Genomic DNA, 23,479 nt, shown 5'->3' with positions numbered 1-23,479 from the left:
TGAGACACTAAAAGGACACTTACTTAGCTAGGGCCAGGTTTCCAAAGTTGGGGACTGCACATCTGGCCACGAGTGACATAAACAAGTCAGGAAGTGATTTGTGGGGCAACAGAAATTATACAGGAACCCGGGTGTGTAGGAACGGAGAAAAAAAAACTTAGCAAAAGCAGCGGGGTAGCACCCACTGTGGCAACCTTCCCACGCTCCTGCTGGGGGCGCTCGGGTACCGCAGGTCAAGCCGGCTCCCTGAGCCTGGATGCTGGGGGTGTGTCCTCGTGCCGTTAGCGTCACGGGGCGGGACCACTTGCGAGAGGCGTGGTTGTGGATCCTCCCTGGAAGGGACGTGGTTTGACCACCCTAGCCGGCCAGGGGCGGGGCCTAGCGGGCGTGCCTCAGCTCTGGGCCTGCGCGCGTAGGGTTCATGGGTCACGGCGGCGTACCTTGTGGCGGGAAAAGCTGTTTGACGCGGTAAGTAAGAAAGTAGAGTATGGGTTGCTCGTGCACGCAACTGATACCTCGAGCGGAGAGCTCGCGGGATATCCGCAGCTGGGGGCAGGTTAGAGCAGGGCTGGCAATGCAAAGGACGGACCCCAGGAGCTGAGGACCCGGGGTGCGCTGGTTTGTCCGGGTGTGAGCGCAAAGGCGTGCACGGGAGCCGGGCTGGAGGCGCGGAAGTACAGGGCACTTGTGTCAGCTCCCTGTACAAGAGGCAAGGCGACAGTATCAGAAAGTCCAGTAAGAAGTAGGAATGAACCGGGAGTAGTGGCGCTCTTTTATCCCCCACACTCGAGAGGCAGAGGCAAGCGATCCTGAGTTTGAGGCTAGTTTAGTCTACAGAGTTGAGTTCCAGGATAACCAGGGATACACAGAGAAACCCTGCCTCAAAAGCCCAAATTAAAAAAAAAAAAGTAGGAATGGGAGAAAAAGCAATGCCTCAACCTTTCCTTTTTCCTTAGTGCGCGCACGCGCGCGCCATGGTGCACACGTGCAGATCTGAGGACAACTTTGTGGTGGTGTTCTTCTCTTTCCACTATGTGGGTTCCCTATGATCTAATTCAGGCTGTTCAGCTTGACCAACAAGCTCAATTATCTATTCCGCTGGCACACCGGATGTGATGCTTTATATAATAAATAAAACAAGCAAATTGATACTAGAGAGGGCAGTCTGCTTACCCAGCCTGGTGTTTGGTTGGGGGGGTGAGACATATCCCAAAGTCCCACAGTCCCAGAGCAGCTGTCACTGCAGGGTCCCAGAGGAGAGAAACCAAGTGTGAAGCTCACTGTGTGAGATACCCTGGGGAAAATGAATGGTTACTGTGTTAGCGTACCACTGTCACCACAGCATGAGTGGGAGTCTAGACACCTGTCCTGCGGGATGCTGTAGCTTCAGAGAGCGTCCCTCTAGTGAGTGGGGTTTGCACCTAGGTTGACTGTCCTGAGGGGAGGAGGAAAATTGTGCCTCCAAGATAGTTATCTCGGGAGCATCCCTGTCCGGGATAAGGGGAGACTGAGGTGACAGAAGCAGTTAGTGGGAGTGGGAGATGCTTGAGGGACCACCCTCCAGGAGTGGTACAGGAGTACTTGGATTCGGCAGTCCTGGGAGAGGTGACATGAAACAATTGTTAAGCTTTTGGAGGCAGGAGGGTGGCAAGTTCTAAACCTGCTTGGGCAACTTAGTGAGACGTTGTCTCAAAATGAGTAAAAAGAGGGCTGGGTATATAGTTAGCAGTACAGCCAAGAATTCCCTCCGTGAGGGGCTAGGGTGTGACTGGGTGTTGAGCCCTGCTGAGTTCAATCCCCAGACCTCTACTGGCTTTTGAGAGTCAGGCTTTATAGCTCAGATTGGCTTTGAATTTGCCCTGAGGTATGTACATCTTGGGTTATGGGTGCTGCCAGACCCAGTGTGGATTGGCTTACCTCCGGGAGGGATGTTGTGAGCGACTTACTGGCAGAGCTATTCCTTATAGCACCGCCTTCCCACTCTGTTCTGTGGGAGCCAGCTCCACGCTTCCCCTGCCTCCTTCCAGGAGGTGTCTTTGCTTCCTGACCTGGTGAGGGACGGATGCTCATTTTCTCTGCAGTGCAGAGGCATGTCCCTTGTTTGGGTCAGCGGTCCTCAGTGGTGTCTAGTGGCATTTGTTTGTGCAGCATGTTGAACTGTTGGGAAGTTGTAGCTGGCGTGACACTTCACCACCAGCACCCTCTCCAGAGTCCCCTAAGAGCAGCATCCACGTGCATCCGCAGTCTAGTAACCTGATCTGCCAGCTCAACCTGGGGCAGTGCAGGCAGTTCCTAGCACGCAGTCCGTCCATAGCCACACCTGCCTGCCTCTCCTTGGCTGTTTCAGCAGCTTTTTCTATCCTTAGGGGCCTGACACGGTACCTACAGTCCCAACTGCAAACCCAGAGCCTTACTCCCCAGCTTTATAAAATGTGATCTTGCAATGCAGCGTGGTCTAAACTCGAACACAGGACCCTCCTGTCCCAACTTCTCAGGTAGCCGGCTGTGCGATAATCCTCTCTTTAGATGTCCTTGTCTTTTTGTAAAATATAAAAACAAAAGTAGACTCAGGCTGTTCCACACCTTGATTTACCTACTAGAGACAAAGCCTCTTTGAGACCTTTCATATTACTATATGGCTTCCTCATTTCTTTATACAGCTGCATAGTACTCCATTGAATGGAACTAAGGGACTCTTGAAACTGTCCCCCCAGGGAGGACATTTAGGTGGTTTCCAGTCCTTAGGGATTTAAACAATGGTTCCGGAAATAACCTTGTAAAAGCAGGTTCTCCATATGCCCCCACCTGTTAGGGTCAGCTCTCACATTCAGAATTGTTGTAGCTAAGCACCTGTGGTTTTTGACTGAGGTGTGATTTTTATTTAGTGGGGGGGGGGGGGGCAAACACCATCCAGAACATTCCATACATCAGTCTCCTCGCTCTGTAGAAGCTAGGAGTCTTGTGGCGGGTACCCAGGACCTGTTTTACTGGAGAACTTTTAAAGATTGGTTTATTTATACTTTGAGTGTTTGCCTGTGTGTGCATTGGTGCACAGTGCACATGTGGTACCTGAAATAGCCACTGTGGTCAGATCCTCTGGAATTGGAGTTACCAGTGAGCTGGTGCTGGGAATCGAGCCCAGGTCCTCTGCAAGAGCAGTCAGTGCTCTGAGCGGGCTCACCAGCCCACAAGAATTTTCTTTTAAAATGTTATTCTCTTTTTAGTTGTTTGTGTGTGTGCAGTTCCCGATGAGGCCAGAAGAGGGCTGCAAAGCCCTGGAGCCGGCCTTACTGACCATTGTGTTGTGGTGCTGGGAACAGGGGCAGCCTTTTTTTTTTTTTTTTTTTTTTCCTTTCACAGACCAAGCCTTACTTCTTATTGCTTAAAAAAGTTTATAAGCTGGACTGTGGTGTCACACACCTTTAATCCCAGGCCTTGGGAGGCAGTGGTAGGCAGATCTCTGTGAGTTCCAGGACAGCCTGGTCTACAGACTGAGTTCCAGTTCTGCCAGGGCTACACAGAGAAACCCCGTCTCAAACAACAGCAACAAGTTTTATATTCTTTTTTCTGACCGTGCGTGTGCCTTCCACACATTTTCAGTGACTGTCCCTGCATAAGGAAAGCACGCTGACCCTGTCACAGACATGGGCCCTTGCAGGCTCTGCTGATGTGTTTTTGTTTTATTCGGTCTCATAAGAAGTTCAGGTCTTGGGGTTGGGGATTTAGCTCAGTGGTAGAGCACTTGCCTAGTAAGCGCAAGGCCCTGGGTTCGGTCCCCAGGTCTGGAAAAAAAAGAAAAGAAAGAAGTTCAGGTCTTCACACAGTCGCTATGAAGTTGGCCTGGGTACACACCCCATGCCAGTTTTGGTATTTCCTTGGAATACGGGTACCCAAGCCAGTCACTAGAGATTCAGTGCAACCTCATTCTCTTACATGCTGTACTGTAGGAACGCCAACACCGTTGTGTTTTTTTAAGAGGATAAGGAGAGAAGGAATGTGTTTGGTGGATGTGTAGTCAGGTGAAGGGCAAAGGGGTGCCTTCCCCATGAGGGACTAGTCACACCGTGGTCTATTATAGAGAGTAGGGGAGTAGAGGCCAGCCATGAGCACATGGAGAGAGAGGGGAGAGGAGAATGGGGGGGGGAGAAGAGGACAGAGCGGGAGCAAGAAGGCAAGAGAGAGAGGAGGGGGCAAGCAGCCCCTTTTATAGTGAGTCAGGCATGCCTGGCTGTTGCCAGGTAACTGTGGGGCGGAGCCTAGACAAAACACTAGCAAATGTGGTGTAGCAGGCTCTAGACCATGGTTGTCCAGGAACTCGGTAGTTCAGGCTGGCCTCCTCAGCACAGGACCCCTTTTAAGCCAGTGAGTTTAGTCAGCGCTGCTGATGGAGCCTGCCTGAGGGAGTGGTCACAGGAACATGGGTGGCTGTCCCGCTGACAGTCATTTATAACATTCAAAGGCCCTACAAACCAGAGCTGTGCTTAGTTAATGCACGCTGAGGGGACAGTAGGAAAACGCAGTCTTTGTTTTTGGTAATTGAACCATTATATTTCTGTGAGCAGAGACTACAGTAAAGACGTCGACTCGGTACCCAAGGTGGTGGCTTCGCAGTGGGAAAGTGGGCTGCTTGTGTATCCACGGCCGAGGCAGCCACTGCCAGAAACACTGGGTTCATTACCTGTGCGATTCTAAGTTGACTTCTGGGTATTAGCTGTTGACGAGTGTCTCAGTCCTGGCTTCCTCGGGGTTGTAGTCCACAGTGTGAGCAGCTCTGTAGGCAAATGTGATCCAGGACTACTTGCTTCCTGGTGATAGCAGTTCCTAGCCGGTGGACTGTGGGGAGATGAGAAGCCATGCAAGTAACTCCATTGTTAGACACAGGATGGATTCATAGTTTGTGCTCGTGCGGGGATGTGGGTGGAGGCCCGAGGTCGAGCCTGGATATCACACCTCAGGCACTGCCTACCTTGTGTTTTGAGAAAGGGTTTCTTCCCGACCTGGAGACTTCTCATTGCCTCCTCAGAGACCTGAGAGAAACAGCCCAGTCTGATTAGGCTCAGAGCTTCAGTTTGCCTCACTGGGCTCAGCTGGTTCCGAGGGGTTGGGGAGGCTGGAAGGTAACCATCCTTCAGAGGCAGGCTCCTAGAGGCCTGCTTCCTCTTGGGTCTCCCGTCACCTAGTCAGCCATCAGTGTGTGGATACGGGGATTGGGGTATGTCTGGGTGAGTGGAGTGTCTGCTGTGCAAGCATGGAGGCCCGAGTTCAGTCCCTAGCACGTCTGGGATCCCAGCACCGAGGAAACAGAAACGGGCAGACGCCTGGGCTACATGGCCAACTTCAGGTCAGAGGGAGAGAGGAGGGGAATGAGGGCCCACTTAGACTTTATCGAGCCCCAACTTGCCCACAGATGGATGGTAAACGGCGGCAAGCGCCCAGCTCTGGGGTGCCCCCAAAGCGGGCTTGCAAGGGCCTCTGGGATGAAGATGAGCCGTCACAGTTTGAGGAGAACCTGGCGCTGCTGGAGGAGATAGAGGCCGAGAATCGGCTGCAGGAGGCCGAGGAGGAGCTGCAGCTGCCCCCTGAGGGCATTGTGGGTGGTAGGCCCCACTTCCCAACCCATCCTACCCATATAGAGATACTGAAAGATGGCTTGCACCTACCGAGGGTTTCCCGACCCTGTGTCCGTGTGGGGTGGGGGTGGGGACCCTCCTGGCTGGCAGCTTGCTTTTCAGGGCGGGGGATAGGGGGTTCTTGTTGTTGCCAGGTTTCGAACTCCTAGACTTGAGAAATTCTCCTAGCTCATTCTCTCCAGTGTAGACTGCACTTCCTGGCTTTAGCCCTTGACCCCAGGTCTTTCCTACCACCTAACCCAGACCACCCACCCAGCTCTCTCCTGTGAGCCAAGGGCAACTGCCTCTGTGGAAGATGCATCCATGGAGCCTCTCGTTTCAATCCAGGGCAGTTTTCCACTGCAGACATTGACCCACGGTGGCTGCGGCCCACCCCACTTGCCCTGGACCCCAGCACGGAGCCCCTCATCTTCCAGCAGCTGGAGATTGACCACTATGTGGGTGAGTCGGCAGGGGGAGGCGGGGGATGAACCAAGCCGGGCAGGATGTGCTTCACCTCATTCATTCCCAGTGTGGGAGCCGGGCTTAGAGCTCTGTAAACTGGGCTTGGGTAAAGTCACTTGACACCAAGCCTGATTCCAACCCTCCTAACCCACACGTCGAAAGGAGAGAACAAGTCCCAAATGTGTCTTTTGACCTCCACACTCATCAGCAAATAAATGTTCTTAGAGTATTTACTGTGGGGAGGGAGGGGGTTAGGGTACTTGCAGCTCAGTGGGAGGGCTCCTGCCTGGAATCCCTCAGTGAGAGCTGGGGTGTGCTCTAACCAACCACAGATTCTATCCCCAGCACCCCAAGGGAAAGACTGGGTTCCACTGTAACCCCACATCAGGAAGGACTGAAGGGCGAGATCCCGAGGCTTCAGTGGGGGGCTCCGGGTGGAAACCTGGGGACCTGAGGTGTGTTCTCTGACGCCCCTCCCCTAGGCACATCACCTCCCCTGCCAGAAGGACCCCCCGCATCTCGTAACTCAGTGCCCATACTGAGGGCCTTTGGGGTCACCGATGAGGGCTTCTCCGTCTGCTGCCACATCCACGGCTTTGCCCCCTACTTCTACACCCCTGCACCTCCGGGTGAGTGCCCCTGACCTGCGGGACTTGTTCCTGGACCCCAGCACTTCTTTTGCTCTTCTGACCGGCCTCCCACACCAGGTTTTGGGGCTGAGCACCTGAGTGAACTACAGCGGGAGCTGAATGCAGCCATCAGCCGGGACCAGCGTGGTGGAAAGGAGCTCTCGGGGCCGGCAGTGCTAGCTATAGAGCTGTGCTCCCGTGAGAGTGAGTGTGGCCTGGGGACCACAGGGGGTGGTGGGTGGGGAGCCCCGCTAGGTGCCAACCTCCTTTCTCTGCAGGCATGTTTGGGTACCATGGCCACGGCCCTTCTCCCTTTCTCCGCATCACCCTGGCACTACCCCGCCTGATGGCGCCAGCCCGCCGCCTCCTGGAACAGGGTATCCGAGTGCCAGGCCTGGGCACCCCGAGCTTTGCACCCTATGAAGCCAATGTGGACTTTGAGATCCGGTGCTGTCCTGTTTCCCCCTTTGCCCTACTCCTACCCCCTACCCCCTCAGGTGGCCCTGCCAGCTGACACACCACTCTTCCAGGTTCATGGTGGATGCTGACATTGTGGGATGCAACTGGTTGGAGCTCCCAGCTGGAAAGTACGTTCGGAGGGCAGAGAAGAAGGTAAGAGCTCCCTGGGGCAGGGGTGGGGAACCAGGACTCGGTGCCAACCCCACCCTGTGCCTCTTCCCAGGCTACACTGTGTCAGCTGGAGGTGGATGTGCTGTGGTCAGACGTGATCAGTCACCCACCAGAAGGGCAGTGGCAGCGCATCGCACCCCTGCGTGTGCTTAGCTTCGACATCGAGTGCGCTGGCCGAAAAGGTCTGTCCGGAGAGCCTGTGCTCTTCCTCCTCCCTCTCCCTGGACATCCGTGATGTGCCAGGCCCTGGTGGAGGGGTGAGTGGGTGGAAGGGGAGCTCTGAGTGCAAAGGCACCAGGGCCTGGGGCCGTCCCACCCATGTGGCTGGAAGAGGGAGCTGGGAGAGGCGGTGAGCAGGTGTGGGGACGGAGTGGACCGACAGGGCAAGGGAAGAGCAGGAGTGAGGTCCCTGTGTCCTCCTCTCCCCAGGCATCTTCCCTGAGCCTGAGCGTGACCCCGTGATCCAGATCTGTTCTCTGGGGCTGCGCTGGGGTGAGCCAGAGCCCTTCTTGCGCCTAGCACTCACGCTGCGGCCTTGCGCCCCCATCCTGGGTGCCAAAGTACAGAGCTATGAACGGGAAGAAGACCTGCTCCAGGTGGGTCCTGCCCCCTCAGAGCCACCTGCCCTGTGTCCCCAGCCTAGCCAGTGACCCTTCTCTATAGTGACACCATGTCCTTGGGGCTGGGGTTGGGGGCTGGGCTAAATATCTTCCTGAGTTCTGTGATATTTTTGCAAGTGCCGAGGTTGCCTTAAATCTTCTGGAAATGAAGGAATCTGAGGCAAAAACAACCTTCGTGTTCCCTCCACAGGCCTGGGCCACTTTCATCCTCGCCATGGACCCTGACGTGATCACCGGCTACAACATTCAGAACTTTGACCTCCCCTACCTCATCTCTCGGGCACAAACCTTAAAGGTGAGGGAAGCTGAAATCTCATCCCGGATCGTTTCTCTTCCCACTGGGGCCACCATGCCCTGGGCTGGCCGCTGCAGAGTCCCAGGTGTGCCTTACCTCGCTCCAGCTGGAGGCACAGGTGCCTGCCTTGAGAATCCTGTCCTCCACACTGTCGCCGCGGCTGCCATCGTGGCTAGACCTTCTTTGGAGTTCACGGGCAAGGGGTGAGGGGAAAATACGGGCATGGAAGAAGGAAAGGGGCACTCGTTTCGGTGCGTGGCGAGGGCTGGGTGCTGTCGAAAGGGAGCACATGAGCCTTTTCACACTAGCCACATTCACGGGACGCACACTGGTCTGGCGGGGGAGGCTGCAGAGGCGAGCCTCTGGGTGTTCTAGGATGCCGGTGTTTTGTGAGCCTGAGGGCAGGCAGGCCCTCCTGAGCCTGGTTCTAATTGTACGAGTCCTGGCCTGCCTCTGCTTGGGCTTTCTTCTGTGCCTCAGTGAAGTTTCCCTTGGCCCTTCTTCTAGGGCAAGCTCTGTTACACATGGGGTCACAGGTGATACGAAGGGGAGGAGTCAGTATTATTTGGGGGTTCAGTTCAGCCCCGATAGGATGTACTGTATCACCTTCCTGTTTTCTGCGTCTGTGGCCCATTTGGCGATGCGTAAGCCGAGCAGACTTGACTGCCCAGCCGCAGGGAGACACTAGTCCTCATGTCCTGTGTCTCACCCTTGGCCCTTCTCCCCTAAGACTCCCTCTCTGCCGGTCTGTACCCAAGAGCCACCCTGTTGCTTCCCTCTGCCCCCACCTGAGGCATAGTCCTTGTCTCTACCTAAGCTCATCAGGCCCCCAGTCTCTCAGTCTCTCCGGGGCTATAGCTCTCACCTCTGTCCCTGATCTATACCTCATCCCACCCAAGCGGTCTCTGCCAGACCCAGGAGTGCCATGGCTGGTCCCTGTCCTGGTTCCTGTCCGTATCCTGAGGTCCTAAGGCTAGGTTTGGAGTTGGGCTTGACCGGTCTGCACCATAGCAAAGCTCTCCCCAATGCTCCTCTTCAGGTGGACCGATTCCCTTTCCTGGGCCGTGTGACTGGTCTCCGCTCCAACATCCGTGACTCCTCCTTCCAATCAAGGCAGGTGGGCCGGCGGGACAGTAAGGTGGTCAGCATGGTGGGTCGCGTTCAGATGGATATGCTGCAGGTACGTATGTAGGACTCCCCACAACCCCCAACACTCTGCCTTAAACCCAAAACTCTACCCACCTGAGGCTCCACCCTGACCCACCCACACCTCAGTGCCACAGACCCTCTAGACCCGTCCCACAACCCTTGAGGCTGCACCCTGCACCAGAGAAATCCTTCCTCACACCTCTGAGGCCCTGCCGCACCCCTACCTGTCCAGGTGCTGCTTCGGGAGTACAAGCTCCGCTCCTACACGCTCAACGCTGTGAGCTTCCACTTCCTGGGTGAGCAGAAGGAGGACGTACAGCACAGCATCATCACTGACCTACAGGTGCCACCACTCCACTGAGCTCCTCCCTGCCTCACCCCTGCCTGAGCCCCTGCCTGAGCCCCTACCCCACCCCTGCCTGAGCTCCTGCCTGAGTCCCTGCCTGTGCCCCCGCCGCCTCACCCCGCCTGAGCTCCTGCCTGAGCCCCTGCCTCATCCCTGCCTGAGCTCCTTACTGAGCCCCTGCCTCACCCCTGCCTGAGCCCCCGCTGAGCCCTTGACCCCACATGCCCATCATCCCCAGAATGGGAATGAACAGACGCGTCGCCGCCTGGCCGTGTACTGCCTGAAGGATGCCTTTCTGCCTCTTCGCCTACTCGAGCGCCTTATGGTGCTGGTGAACAATGTGGAGATGGCGCGTGTCACTGGTGTACCCCTTGGGTACCTGCTCAGCCGAGGCCAGCAGGTCAAGGTCGTGTCTCAGCTGCTGCGCCAGGTGAGTGGCTGGCCCGATCGGCCACACAGGTGTACACACCCTACCTGGTTCCCGGATACTCACGCCACCCTTTCTCTAGGCCATGCGCCAGGGGCTGCTGATGCCTGTGGTGAAGACGGAGGGAGGTGAGGACTACACGGGAGCCACTGTCATTGAGCCCCTCAAAGGGTAAGGACCCTGCTGGGCACAGTGGGGCATTTGTCATCCCAGCACTTGGGAGGAGTTCAAGGCCAGCCCGGACTACTTGAGATCCTGTACATAAGAATGTTAAAATGTCAGGGCCCAAGGGTAGGGGCTGGGTGGGGCTGACTTCCCCAAATTCTCCCTCAGGTACTATGATGTCCCCATTGCCACCCTGGACTTCTCCTCTCTGTACCCATCCATCATGATGGCCCACAATCTGTGCTACACCACATTGCTACGGCCTGGGGCTGCCCAGAAGTTGGGGTATGCTGCCTTTATCCAGGATGCCCCCCCAAACCACCCTGAGCCCTGGTTTCACGGCTTGATAAATCAGGCTCAGGAATCAGGTCCACGGAAAGGGAGACAGGGGAGTCAGGGATTCCACAGGCTGTGGATGCAGCTAATGGAGAGGCCGGCCTAGGGGAGGCTGAAGCAGGTCCTGGGGGAGGTTTGCAGAGAGAGGTAGGCCTGGGGGAAGCTGGGGAAAGACAGGCCATGGGGGATCTAGGTAGTTCAGAAGCCCAGCCTCCTGTGTTTCCTCCTTCCCCAGCCTTAAACCAGATGAGTTCATCAAGACACCCACTGGGGATGAGTTTGTGAAGGCATCTGTGCGGAAGGGCCTCCTGCCCCAAATCCTGGAGAATCTGCTGAGTGCCCGGAAGAGGTGGGCTGTGGGCTCTGCTCTATGCTCAGATCCCTGTGCTGACTTAGCCCTGGTATTCTGTGGCTGTGGCTGTGTTAAATGAGGCGCCTTTCCAGGCGTCACCCTTGTGTCTAGCCGGCCTGCGTTCTGAGCAGCGCACAGCGCCTCTGCTATATTTGGCACCCCTCCCTGATCGGTGTCCATGCCTGGGTGCCTCCCAGAGAACCATGGTCCCCTTGAATAGCCTTCATCCCGCCTCCACCTAGGGCCAAGGCTGAGCTGGCTCAGGAGACGGACCCCCTGCGGCGACAGGTCTTGGATGGACGGCAGCTGGCACTAAAAGTGAGTGCCAACTCTGTGTATGGCTTCACTGGTGCCCAGGTGGGCAAGCTGCCGTGTTTGGAGATCTCCCAGGTGAGCCCTTGGGACCCTGATGGGCGACTGGGGTTACTGCCCTGCATTGAGGGGTCAGATGGGTCAGGGGGTATGGCAGTATGTCACCAATGTGAGACCATGCTCTGTGCCCTATGCATAGTCATCAGAGACCAGAGCACCTGTCCTTGGTACTTCTCGCTCACAGGCTAGTAGGACAGGGACTCTGTGGTCAGGTAATGTTTCTGGCTCAGTAGCTTACAGGGCTCTGCCAGTGACTCAGGTGAGGAAAGTGCTCAGGACGCTGGGTCACTGGGCTTCCCTGCCCTAGCAGCTGCCCCTCCGGTCACCTCTTCCACATCCCTGTGGAGGTGGGGGGGGGGCACGGCCAGGCTGGATTCAGTGGGTCACTTGATGGCCTCTGTCCCAAGTGTGAGGACTCTAGTGAGGACCGTGGCTAGCACCAGCTGGGACAGGAGTAGAAAAGAACTGCCCCACCTCCCTGGCCAACATGGCAGCACTGGGTTCAGTCAGAAACAGAGTAACAGTGAGAGAGTATGAGGCCTGAAGTGCAGCCATGCATGGTCTGTGGACGATCCTGTTGTGAGGGGGCCTGAGGTGCTGCTACCCAATCTGGTCATAGTCCTGGTACTTGGCTGTCTCAGCAGTGAGGAGCGATGTGTCAGGAGCACTTAGCCAGGGAGTGTCCAGAACGAGGGGGCAGGGTTTTCACAGGATGGGTTACAGGGTAGAGGCTGAGTGCCTAACACAAGCTGCTGCTCACTCCAGCTCCCATAATCCCAGAGTCCCTGTTACCTCCTCTTGTGAGCAGAGATCTGTGGTGTGACTCAAGGGCTCGGGGAAGATGAGTGCCTGGAAGGATGCCCAGGCACTCAGAGGGTGTCTCCCAGGAGCTGGGCCCCTGGCCAGGCCCGCCCGCCCGCTTGCCCTCCTGCCCTCCTGCCCTCCTGCCTGCCTGCCATCCTCACTCCTAGCATCCCACAGAGATGGGGTGGGTGTTGGGACCTTAGGCCAAAGGAGCCACTGGTAAATAACCCTGTCTGTCTCTCACACCTCTCATGGGGGAACAGCAAGCTACTGAGTCATTCCAGAATAAAATTGAGAAAAGGGAGCACAGAGCAGGTGCACAGAGACAAGTCAGGTGTGGGCTCCTCGGATGTCCCATGACCTCATGAAACCCGGGCAGACAGAGAGCATTCTGCTCGTCACGCCCCGCTACCCAGCCAGCCCCATCCCCATCTGTAAAATAACAGACATCAGGGTGTGGTGATGTCAGCCTGTACTTGCATTTGTTTGTGAGGCTGCGAGGCCGGGGGAGAGACCTGTCTAGGCTTCAGGGAGTTCAGAGCTGGGTAGCTTACACCCTATCTTGAAATAAAAGAAGACTGGGGATATAGTTCAATGGTTTAGCCCCTGCTTAAAATCTCCCAGTGAGGGGCTGGGTGTGCCCAGTGGTAGAGCCTCTGCTCACTCTACCATTCTACTGAGACCCAGGCTGCACTCCCAGAGAGGGAGTGGCTCCTTGTCCCCCAAGAATGTACACACTTTGGAGCAGCAGTCACCTGTTTGATACACCTGCCTGCGGTGTATGGTCCGTGATGCTTGAAAGTGGCAGGGGTGAGTCCTCCCCAAGCTGGATCCACTGTGTACAGCATCTGTCTTCTCACTCTCCCTGGTTTTGCTCCTAATAGAGTGTCACTGGGTTCGGGCGGCAGATGATTGAGAAAACCAAGCAGCTAGTGGAGACCAAGTACACTCTGGAAAATGGCTACGATGCTAATGCCAAGGTCAGGGCCTGGTCACACCTGCCCGCTCTCTGGGGTCCCTGGGCTTCCTTCCATGGCAGCTCCTGGGTTGAGAAGAGACATCCTTCACACATGTACCCTGGCAGGTGGTCTACGGTGACACTGACTCTGTGATGTGCCGATTTGGTGTCTCCTCTGTGGCTGAGGCAATGTCTCTGGGGCGGGAGGCTGCAAACTGGGTATCCAGTCACTTCCCATCACCCATCCGGCTGGAGTTCGAGAAGGTGCGTGTGTCCCCTGTACTTGGCTCAGTGGAGATATTAGGGGTCTTATAGATTAGCGATGATCTCTTACTACTTGCATCCCTGCAGAGGCCAACAGTGCAGTAGTGTGGGGGTCCCTAGGCTGGAAGCCTTGCAGTGTTCTGGGGTCTAGCTGAGGCCTCTGTTGGATCTGCATGTGTGTGGCTCTGGGTGCTGGACATTGCCTCCAGTCCTCACCAATGCTCGGACACCCCTGGCTGCTCATCCAGGGCCTTCTCAGCTCAGGACGCAGTTGATCCTGTCGCCTCCCAAGGCTGCAAGGCTTTATAGTGTCACCTGTCTGGGTTTCATAATGTAGGGGCCAGCTCTGGGCCTGTGGCATTGTGTCAGTGGGTTTCTGGGGTAGTGGAGAATGTCGGACCTTCTTAGGATTCATTTCACCAAGGTCAAGGGTCCTTCCTTGCCGGTTCTGTTTCTGATGGGTCTCAGGATTCAGGGTGAAGGAAAGTGCACGTGCTTACCACCCATGGGTCCTTCCCAGGTTTACTTTCCCTACCTGCTCATCAGCAAGAAGCGCTATGCCGGCCTACTCTTCTCCTCCCGCTCTGATGCCCATGACAGAATGGACTGCAAGGGCCTGGAGGCTGTGCGTAGGGACAACTGTCCCCTGGTGGCCAACCTTGTCACATCCTCTCTGCGCAGAATCCTCGTGGATCGGTGTGTGTGTGTGTGTGTGTGTGTGTGTGTGTGTGTGTCCCACCAAGACCAAGAAGTCAGCCTCCCTCAGACCCAGGGGCCTCGCACCCTACCTTGAAAAACACAGATGGCTTGGGGGAGGGGCAGTGGTACCACAGGCTGACAGCTGTGATTGCCTGTGGCCTCTCCCGCCTCTGCCCTTAACCCCAACCTCAGTATCAGCCCAGAGTACATGATGCCTAGATCCTAGCTGGTAGAAGTTGTGGCCCCATCCTCAGCAGTGCCTGGTGATGTCCTCTCTCAGGGACCCTGATGGTGCAGTAGCCCATGCAAAGGATGTCATCTCGGACCTGCTGTGCAACCGCATAGACATCTCCCAACTGGTCATCACCAAAGAGTTGACCCGCGCAGCAGCAGACTACGCGGGCAAGCAGGCTCATGTGGAGCTGGCTGAGAGGTGGGGAGCCGCACAGCCTCCTGCAGCTGGGTCCACTCAGCCCTCCCCAAACCTCATCCAACCCCCCTATCCGCAGGATGAGGAAGCGTGACCCCGGCAGTGCGCCCAACTTGGGCGACCGAGTACCCTACGTGATCATTGGTGCTGCCAAGGGTGTGGCCGCCTACATGAAGTCGGAGGTCAGGCCCACCTGGGCTGTGCCCCTCCCAGATTCTCACTTCTGCTTTCCTCTGGGCAGTCATGCCCCTGGGCCAGACTTCATGTAGAGCCTCCCTGTGTAGAGTTGGCTGCTGTGCCCTCTCCACCCCTCCCCACCCTCGGTGCCAGCTCTATTGGGTTTTGTCATCTCCAAGCCACCCAATTCTCAGCCTTGATACTTCTGACCCCTGCACCCCTTCCGTGGCCCTTCTCCCTCTGGGAAGCTGACTCTTGGCAATCTGAGGGCCCCCGCACAGACCAGAGTCACAGCTCCAGGCCCATCCCTTTTACCAGACTGCAGGAGTTGTCTGCAGCTCTCTAGCTCCCTAGCCCCTAACCCTTGTCACCGGCCATCAGTGACCCTGGCCTGCCCACAGGACCCCCTGTTTGTGCTGGAGCACAGCCTGCCCATTGATACTCAGTACTACCTGGAGCAGCAGCTGGCCAAGCCGCTATTGCGCATCTTTGAGCCCATTCTGGGTGAGGGCCGCGCGGAGTCAGTGCTGCTGCGTAAGTTGGACCCCCCTCAGGAGGGAGTGTGGGCGGGGGAAGGGGCAGAGGCAGGGACAAGGCCATTCAGCTCCCCTCCTCTAGGCGGTGACCACACACGCTGCAAAACCGTGCTCACCAGCAAGGTGGGCGGCCTTCTGGCCTTCACCAAGCGCCGAAACTCTTGTATTGGCTGCCGCTCCGTAATCGACCATCAAGGTGAGACCCAGAGTTACAGCCCTTATCCCCACTGGACTCCATTCTGCCTGCGCTTCAGCGGAGGGTCCTCGCCCGCTCCGGGGTTCCCCAGGGGAGTTTTCCCCACACACTTGGGCCCTTGTTCTTTTGCCTCTGGGGACTTTCAGAAGCCGGGATGGGCAGCGGGTGGAGAAGAGCAGAGATGCAGGGATGGGAGACTAGGACCTGGCTTGATCCCAGCACCTCTGTGCTGACACCCCCACCCTCACCTCACCTCACCCCCAGGAGCCGTGTGTAAGTTCTGTCAGCCACGGGAGTCTGAGCTCTATCAGAAGGAGGTGAGTGAAACAGGGTGGGAGCTGGAACCTGCCTGGTCCCCCACAGCCCTGCTCAAGCCACTGTGTCCCCAGGTGTCACACCTGAATGCCCTGGAGGAACGTTTCTCGCGCCTCTGGACACAGTGCCAGCGCTGCCAGGGCAGCTTGCACGAGGATGTCATCTGTACCAGGTGTGGCCTCCCCCTTCTGCTGCCAGACTCCTGACCCACTGTAGGACCTCACTGCCGCGCGTGCACGGGCAGGGTCTGCCTGGGCTTGGCCCCTGCCTAGCCTCCCCCAGGGTGGGGCCGGGCTTTCCCCAGGGAACAGGCGGGCGGGGCGGGTTCCCACGCCAGGTGACAGCTGATATACGGCTGGCTACCTCTCAGGGCACTGCTGTTATCGGCTTCCCTGTGCCCGCTAAGCAAACAGCCCCCTCCCCTGGGTGGGCAGCAGGTAGGGGTCAAAGTCCTGGGAACAGCCCCTGACCACCATCCTCCACAGCCGCGACTGTCCCATCTTCTACATGCGCAAGAAGGTGCGCAAGGACCTGGAGGACCAGGAACGGCTGCTGCAGCGCTTTGGACCTCCTGGCCCTGAGGCCTGGTGACCTGACAAGGGACAGGGAATAAAGTTCAGACTTTTTGCTACTGGCTGTGTGTTGTGGTCTTTGGGAACAGGTTGGGTTTCATGGTATAGGCTCTGTACAACCCCCTGGAGCCCCAATGCCTCTGCCTGTGTCCACACAGGGCTAGCATCTCAGTTTTCCCTTTGAAACCTAAATGGAACTGCTACTCTGTTTTGCCCCTCCCCGGGGACTGGTGGTCACCCAGCTGGTGTCAAGTGCTGTCCTGTTTCCCTCCAGGCCTGGGGCACCCCCTAGCACAGAGGCTTCTACACCTCAGGGCAGCATGGGGACCCTCCCTGTCGTGTCACAGCCACAGTGGTGCTTCCCGGTGGTCTGTCTGCCTGGGCTTCCCTTCAGCCCTTAGGAGATTCCCTGTCAGTCCTCACAGCTGTCCCTGGGCCTCACTGCCATCCTGCCCAGGTCACCATTGGTCCCTTTGGCATCCTATCCCCAGAGCCTACAAGTCCTTTATCTCCCCTTTCTTTACATTTCTCCGTGTCAGCCTTCCATCCCCGATGGTGGGGATCCCCAAATCCAAATGGCTCCTAGGCCCACCCTCTCTGCCATGTGACCAGAGGGTTGTGCAATTCAGACCCCTCCCAGAGGGGATTTTTGAGGAGGGCCCCCATGGCCCGCCCCTGGGGGGGGTGGGCGGGGGCTGGGCCAAAGTATATATAGGGGTGGTGGCCAGAGCCAGCCTAGCCTGCTCTGAACCACCATGCTTGCTCTGGAGGCTGCACAGTAAGTGGGTAACCCCCAAACCTGTTCTTGGGACCCCACCCCCACCCCACTCAGTTTCTGTGGCACCCAGAGGCAGGTGATCAGGGGGTGACTCTCCATCAGAAGACAGTTCTCCATCAGCTCTGTCTTGCTAGAGAGGGTTCCAGAAATGGCATGTTCTGGAGACACTCCCGTCCTGCCTAGGTCCTCCCAGGTGTGCCACCTGTCATCTTGCATGGTTCATTTCTGGCACTCTGCACCTTGGGTTTTGTCTGTCTCTAGTCTCTTCAGTCCAGCCATTTCCTTTGGTTCCTGGTTGTGCCCTGGCTGCCCATCCTGGGGCACAAGGAACGTGCTGCTTTGCTCACCCCTCTCCCCCCATTTCTGTGTACCTTTCTAGTCCAGTTCTTCAGATCACTGCTGCTCCTAGTCTTAGCTGGACTTAAGACACTCAAACCCAGTTCTCTGGCCACCCTGTCCCCAGCTGTCTGGGGACTTTCTCCCCTACTTTCCCTGCCTCCCCCAGTGTCTGTGCATGCAAATCCCCGGGAGAGTGGGGGACATTTGCCTGGCACCCGCCCCCTACTTCCTGTCCCGATAGGGGTGTGGGGGTGTTTGGGGGGGAAGGCTGGGCGCACACAGGGACAGCCGACCCAACAGACTGCAGAGCTGTGGTGGTGATCACAGCTGCCACCACCTCCCCTCTGGGCCCCACAACCACTGTGAGACTCAGGTGGCTGAGAGTGGCTCTAACATGCCCCTGTGTCTCTCTCCTGCCAGGCTGGATGGCCCACACTTAAGCTGTTTGGTGAGTTGGAGGTCCCTGGGGAGGTAGCGGCCCAGCATGGCCCATGGGAACTAACCTTACTAAGATCGTTTACTTCTGGCCTCAGTTTCCAGCCTCTCTCTCTGTCTCCCCTGACCCCCACCCCCACCACACCTCTCTGCTACTTTCGTGGCCTTGTGTACCTGTCGATCCTGTGTTCTTCCTGTACAGCCCCTTCTTTGGGGTTATGAATCTTACATCTTTTTTTTTTTCCCCCGGAGCTGGGGACTGAACCCAGGGCCTAGCGCTTGCTAGGCAAGCGCTCTACTGCTGAGCTAAATCCCCAGCCCGATCTTACATCTTTTAACTGTAGTATTTTGGACACCCACTATTTTCCCCAACATCTTGAACCCATAACCCGAAGCCCTTTCTGCTTTGTGTTTCGTTGACCTTTGTTAGTTTTGTCTTAGTTGAGGCAGGATTTCTCCTAGTTGGCCTTCAGAGTGTTGGGGATGTCTGTGAGAGATGCCTGACTTGTAGGTTGTTTAAAATTGATGCCTTGGGTGTGCATCAGTGAGTGCCTTCATTGTACATAACCTCTGTAGCCATTACCAGACCCAGATCTAGAACATGTCCGTCATTCTGGAGTCCCTTCCAAGGCACCCAGTATTTTATACTGATTCATATGAACCTTTGAAGTGACTTATATTAGGGTCTTTTGGGCACCTGACCTCTTTCCTTCTTCCATGGTGTGTTAGGTAACCATTCTTTCCCTTTTGCTGCATGGCCCACTGCCCACCAGAACGGCCATAGTTTGCTTATCCCTCTTGCTGAGATGCTTGTGGTCTGGGGTCTAAGCACAGCTGCCTCAGGATGCTCTGTGCATCAGGTTTCCATCTCCCCTGCATGAATAGGAGGGGCATGCGGAAGTCAATGGGTAGCCCTTCTGCTTCGGTCTAGTCTCTACTGCCTCTATAGTGGCTGGGGCTGAAGCAACATACAGTCGTTGAGATGAACTGGTGTCTTGGATTAAGGTAGTGAATGCCTGTCACCCCATACTCAAGAGGATGAGGCTAAACAGTTGCTCCAAGTTCTGGGCTAGCCTAAGCTACAGAGTGAGTTTCTTGGTACTAGTTGCTTACCGGGAACTACTAGGTTTCCTTGAGGGTCTGAGCCAGGGCAGATGCTAGCTTATGGGTGTGTCTTATTCATGGATTCAGTCTCTGTTTGTGTCCCCATCGGCCATTCCCTTCTCTCATGTGTCTGTCAGTCTTCCCTAAGGTTGGGGAGGGAGTATCTCCAAGGCCTGAGATGACCCTGTCCTCACTCCAGCAGTACCCAGAAGGTGTCTTCTATGACCTGGACAGCTGCAAGTCCTTCAGTTACCCAGATTCAGATGGGGGCCCTGGTGAGTGACCCCAGCTTCAAACCACCTTGGGCCCAGTTCACAGAGGGGGGAATCTGAGGCTCATGGGAGCTCTCCCCCAGCATGGCAGCCCCTCCCCAAGCCAGCTCCTCCCCCACCTCCCGCTCATCTGTTCCCCCATGCAAATTCTGGGGTCAGAGATTTGCACAGCTTACAAAGGCCCCTCTGTGTGAGACCTTGAGGGTGCGGGTCTTTTGTCCTCCTTCAGCTACTAACTCTGACCCTTCTCCTAGACTCCACATGGGGCTGGACAGAGGCCCCGCCTGCCCCTGCCATCGCTGCCTATGAAGCTTTCGACCCTGCTGCTACGGCAGCCTTTGCCCACACCCAGGCTGTGCAGCTCTGTTATGGTCATGGTCCTAGCCCCTCCACCTACAGTCCCGTGGGAACCCTTGACCCAGCCCCCAGCTTGGAGGCTTCGGGGCCTGGCCTCCAGGTATACCCCTCAGAGGACTTCACCAGCCAGGTGAGGAGCAGGGACAGCTTGAAGGGAGAGTTCCCACCTCACATTTCTTGTACAACCCCTGAAATGAACTTCTGGGTTGGGGGGATGGGCACAAGAACACCCTTCCAAGGTAACTCAGTTGTCCCCTGGGCTTCCTACTCTATACATCAGTTCAGAGGGCAGTTCCTACCCATGCCATCTACTGGCTATATATCTTGGGGCAACTGCTTCAACCTCTCTGTGTATTGTGACAAGAACCAAGGCCAGTGTTCACACTGTACAGGAAGATGTAGACCCTGGGCAGAGGTGGGGAGGACCAAGGGAGTGATGTGCAGGTGACCCTGGGCAGAGGTGGGGAGGACCAAGGGAGTGATGTGCAGGTGACCCTGGTCTCCCACAGACCCTGGGCTCCTTGGCTTATGCTCCGTACCCCAGCCCTGTGCTATCAGAGGAGGAAGACATTCTGCTGGACAGCCCTGCCCTGGAGGTCTCGGACAGTGAGTCAGACGAGGCCCTCTTGGCTGGCTCCGAGGGGAGGGGATCTGAGGCAGGTATGTGGGGTGGAGATTTAGTGGGGATGCTGACTGGGAGTGGGGGAGAAGATGCAGGAACCAGAGTCCCCTAAACACTAATACTTCCCAAGGAAATTCCCAGAGCCATGCTACTTGCCTGTGTGACCTTGGTCAAGGACATTGGCCTTTCTGTGCCTTGGTTTCCATTGTGCACAAAGACACAGTAACAACCGAAGGAAACCCAATACATACCCACAATCCTCCTCTCCTTATACCTCTGTGTCTGACAGCCTTTCAATCAAACTATTCTCTGTTGGACTTCAGTTTCCTGTATGTAAAACCAGTCATCTTGTTTATACTCCCTCACTCACTAGAGGGATTCTAGGCAAGGGGCTCAATCACGGAGCCAAGCCTCGCCCTCTTATTTCTAAAAGACAGTCTTTTAAAAGACAGTTACCCAGACTGGTCTTGAACTTGGTGATCTTTCCTTAGCCTCTGGAGTAGGTGGAATAATAGATCTGAGCCAATCAGGCCCAACTCAATTGTGAAAACTAAAATGTGGTAAGGGGCAGTAGATCTGGGGGTTCCTTTAACAGACTTCCCCCTCTTAACGCGGGTATCCAACACCCTGCAGGTGCACGCAAGAAGCTGCGCCTGTACCAGTTCTTGCTGGAGTTACTCCTGCGCGGGGACATGCGCGAGTGCGTGTGGTGGGTGGAGCCAGGTGCTGGCGTCTTCCAGTTCTCCTCCAAGCACAAGGAGTTGTTGGCTCGCCGCTGGGGCCAGCAGAAGGGCAACCGCAAACGCATGACGTATCAGAAGCTGGCCCGAGCGCTGCGCAACTATGCCAAGACAGGCGAAATCCGCAAGGTCAAACGCAAGCTCACCTACCAGTTTGACAGCGCGCTGCTGCCAGCCGCCCGGCGTGCCTGAGCGCCCCGCTGGGACCCCTTTCTGATCCCTAAGTCCCAGTGCCCATAGAACCCCATATTGGGGATCAGCAGGCTGCCAGGGTCCTCAGCTCTCACCAGGGCCTCCCCAGAGTCTCCTGTGCCATGTATGGGATTCCAACCCAGGATGGTCCTGTTTGAGGGCTCACTGGCCATTCTACGCTGTTCCAAAATGGCAAGTTTTTCTTTGGGGGCCCTTGGTGTTGTCTGCGGTTCCAGAATCCGCAGATACTTCTTGTGAGCCCTGTAAGCTCACACGCTATCGCACCAGCAGGTGGCGCTGTCTACAGCCCCCAAACCCCTGTATCTGTTGGCCGGATGGGTCCCTCTGTTCTCCCCTGAGGCCCTTGTCAGATCTGAGATCTAGTTATGTTTGGAGCTCCCTGAGAACACTGTGCCACCTGTGTGTGACTTTTCTCTGTATCCATTTATGACTTTTATTTGTTTGAGACAGGGTCTCACTATGTAGTTCAGGCTGGCCCCCAACCTGTGACAATCCTCCTGCCTCAGCCTCCTGAATCCTGGGGATTACAAAGGTGCACCATCAGACCAGGCATTTTCCATTTTTGAGAGAAGATTTTACTATGTAACCCAGGCTGTCCTCGAGCTTGCCTCAGCCATCCCTCGGGTCCCTCTGGGATCTATGTCCCAGATGAATTGTTGGGTAGGGTAGGGATGGTGTGTTCGGTGAATCTTATAGGTTGGACCCTCCCTTCTGGGGTCTTTTGATTATATGGGAAGTTCTCTAGGCTCTTAGCAGCCCTGCATTCACACACTGATGGTCCCGTTTGAAGTGTGATCTGTGTATGGTGTTTGAGGGTCATACTGGCACTTGGCCAGTTTGGGATGTGGGGCAGAGGTATGGCTGTGACAAGGCTTCGGTTTTTGAGATTGGGTCTCATGTATCTCAGTCTGGCCTTGAACTCCCTATATAGCTGAGGATGACCTTGAACCCTTGCCTCAGCCAGAATGCTCAGATTCCAGGCAGCACTATATTACTATTTCCCTTTTCTTACGTCAAGGTCTGTCTATGTAGCCCAGGCTAGCTTTAATCTCATAACACTCTTCCTGCCTCTGTGACTGGAAAGCTAGGGCTACGGACATGTTTTACCACACTGGTTTAGCCAAGCATACCCCTGTTTTATCACCCTTGCCATGGCTAAACAGACTTCTAGAGCTGGTCACCCCCCACCCACAAGGCAGGCAAATTAAGTCCCTGCAGGTGTTTTCTTCAGAGGAAAGCCCCCTTTTACAGTCATCTTTCAAACTAGAGAGCATTCCCACAATCCAGATATCTGAATGTGAATTTTTGGACAACTGGTAACCTCTGGCCAGCTTTTCTGGAGCCAGCCTTTGTCCAGATGTTGGCTCAGGACCCTGCTCAGTGCCTGCCTGTCTCACACCAGTGACTTCTCACAACTGCCCGTCCGGGCCCAGTGTTTTACCTGCTGCAGGTCAAGCAGACTCAAACTGTGGGCTTCTCTTGGGCCTCCATGGCAGAATCAGAACTCAGAGTTTTGAAGCCTGAGTGAGCTGGGCCACCATGAAGAGGCCCTTAAAACTCTGCCACCCAGATGGGCAGCACCTCAGTGGGTGGCCAGGGGGCAGGAAAGGATCATGGAAGATCCAGATGTTCATGTGGTTAAGGTTAAACTGGTACCAAATAAAATTATTTCTTAAAACCCAACATCATCAATCTACATGCATAATAAAGCCCTACATCAAAATTCAGCTGTCTTGGGATCCTTTATCAGGAACTGCCCTCCCTGCCCGTTACCTGAGCTCTTCTGAGACTGAGGTAGCTACCGCTACCGGGGTGGGGGTGGGGGATAGGGGAGGAAGCTGGTGGGCCAGGCTGGGGCTTGAATATTGAAATGACTGTGTTTTCCACCTTTCTGCTCACCCCTCCATTCCAGACGTCTGGCTTTTATGTGTGTTTGAAGATAGGATTGTCCTTACATTGTAGTTCGGGCTGGTCCTGAAGTCATACCAATGGCCCTGTCTCAGCTCAGCCTCTGGAATTCCGGGATACAGGGATGTGTCACTACAATGGGTCGCTGTGTGATTTGCCTGCTCCCTAGGGAGCGAGGTGGAAGTTTTCACGCAGCAACCAATGGCGTCACAGGGTTTAGTGCCCCCAGAAGCTGGGAAGCTTCCGGCAGTTAGGGGATCTTTGAAAAGAGAAAGGAGGGAGGGGCCGCAAGAAGTAAAAAGAGAGGGGGCAGCTTGTCTTCGATCCCCTGGGCCTTCACCCGGCCCCTTCTCCTGACACCCTCC

General features: G+C 55.9%; 2 protein-coding genes across 23 annotated transcripts; both read left to right on the top strand.

The window, feature by feature from the left end:
• The first annotated feature begins 314 nt into the window (after positions 1-314).
• Positions 315-16,405, top strand: Pold1 (DNA polymerase delta 1, catalytic subunit). 3 transcript variants are annotated; one of them, XM_006229142.5, is made up of 27 exons: positions 315-468; positions 5,408-5,597; positions 5,958-6,071; positions 6,557-6,703; positions 6,782-6,907; positions 6,982-7,150; positions 7,234-7,315; positions 7,386-7,515; positions 7,763-7,929; positions 8,144-8,248; positions 9,288-9,428; positions 9,630-9,740; positions 9,982-10,173; positions 10,253-10,341; positions 10,504-10,620; positions 10,907-11,020; positions 11,266-11,413; positions 13,084-13,179; positions 13,284-13,421; positions 13,942-14,117; positions 14,401-14,553; positions 14,630-14,732; positions 15,129-15,261; positions 15,346-15,459; positions 15,724-15,776; positions 15,849-15,946; positions 16,260-16,405. In XM_006229142.5, the coding sequence occupies exons 2-27, from the start codon at positions 5,408-5,410 to the stop codon at positions 16,363-16,365; spliced, it is 3,312 nt and encodes a 1,103-aa protein (XP_006229204.1). In that variant the 5' UTR covers positions 315-468; the 3' UTR covers positions 16,366-16,405.
• A 672-nt stretch (positions 16,406-17,077) lies between these two features.
• Positions 17,078-22,933, top strand: Spib (Spi-B transcription factor). Of its 20 annotated transcripts, none has more exons than XM_063270969.1 (6): positions 17,078-17,124; positions 17,884-17,911; positions 19,202-19,277; positions 19,529-19,731; positions 20,141-20,291; positions 20,887-22,933. In XM_063270969.1, the coding sequence occupies exons 1-6, from the start codon at positions 17,102-17,104 to the stop codon at positions 21,183-21,185; spliced, it is 780 nt and encodes a 259-aa protein (XP_063127039.1). In that variant the 5' UTR covers positions 17,078-17,101; the 3' UTR covers positions 21,186-22,933. The 20 variants fall into 20 exon arrangements, with proteins under 20 accessions (XP_063127039.1, XP_063127041.1, XP_063127043.1 ...); XM_063270971.1 differs by having other exon boundaries at positions 19,529-19,761; positions 20,141-20,237; XM_063270973.1 differs by having other exon boundaries at positions 19,529-19,761; positions 20,141-20,287.
• Positions 22,934-23,479: the final 546 nt, after the last annotated feature.

This window comes from Rattus norvegicus, chromosome 1 (genome assembly GCF_036323735.1).
Source record: "Rattus norvegicus strain BN/NHsdMcwi chromosome 1, GRCr8, whole genome shotgun sequence".
Taxonomy (NCBI): Eukaryota; Metazoa; Chordata; class Mammalia; order Rodentia; family Muridae; genus Rattus; species Rattus norvegicus.
This window is presented reverse-complemented; position numbering and strand designations above follow the sequence as displayed.

Bases quoted from the DNA above. Each gene is read 5' to 3' on its own strand.
- Spib (XM_006229111.4), top strand. From the start codon at position 17,858: ATGCCCCTGTGTCTCTCTCCTGCCAGGCTGGATGGCCCACACTTAAGC. The intron at 19,278-19,528 runs GTGAGTGACCCC...CCCTTCTCCTAG, and splicing joins AGATTCAGATGGGGGCCCTG to ACTCCACATGGGGCTGGACA. The intron at 20,292-20,886 runs GTATGTGGGGTG...AACACCCTGCAG, and splicing joins GGGGAGGGGATCTGAGGCAG to GTGCACGCAAGAAGCTGCGC.
- Pold1 (XM_006229142.5), top strand. From the start codon at position 5,408: ATGGATGGTAAACGGCGGCAAGCGCCCAGCTCTGGGGTGCCCCCAAAG. The intron at 7,930-8,143 runs GTGGGTCCTGCC...TTCCCTCCACAG, and splicing joins GGGAAGAAGACCTGCTCCAG to GCCTGGGCCACTTTCATCCT. The intron at 13,422-13,941 runs GTGCGTGTGTCC...GGTCCTTCCCAG, and splicing joins TCCGGCTGGAGTTCGAGAAG to GTTTACTTTCCCTACCTGCT.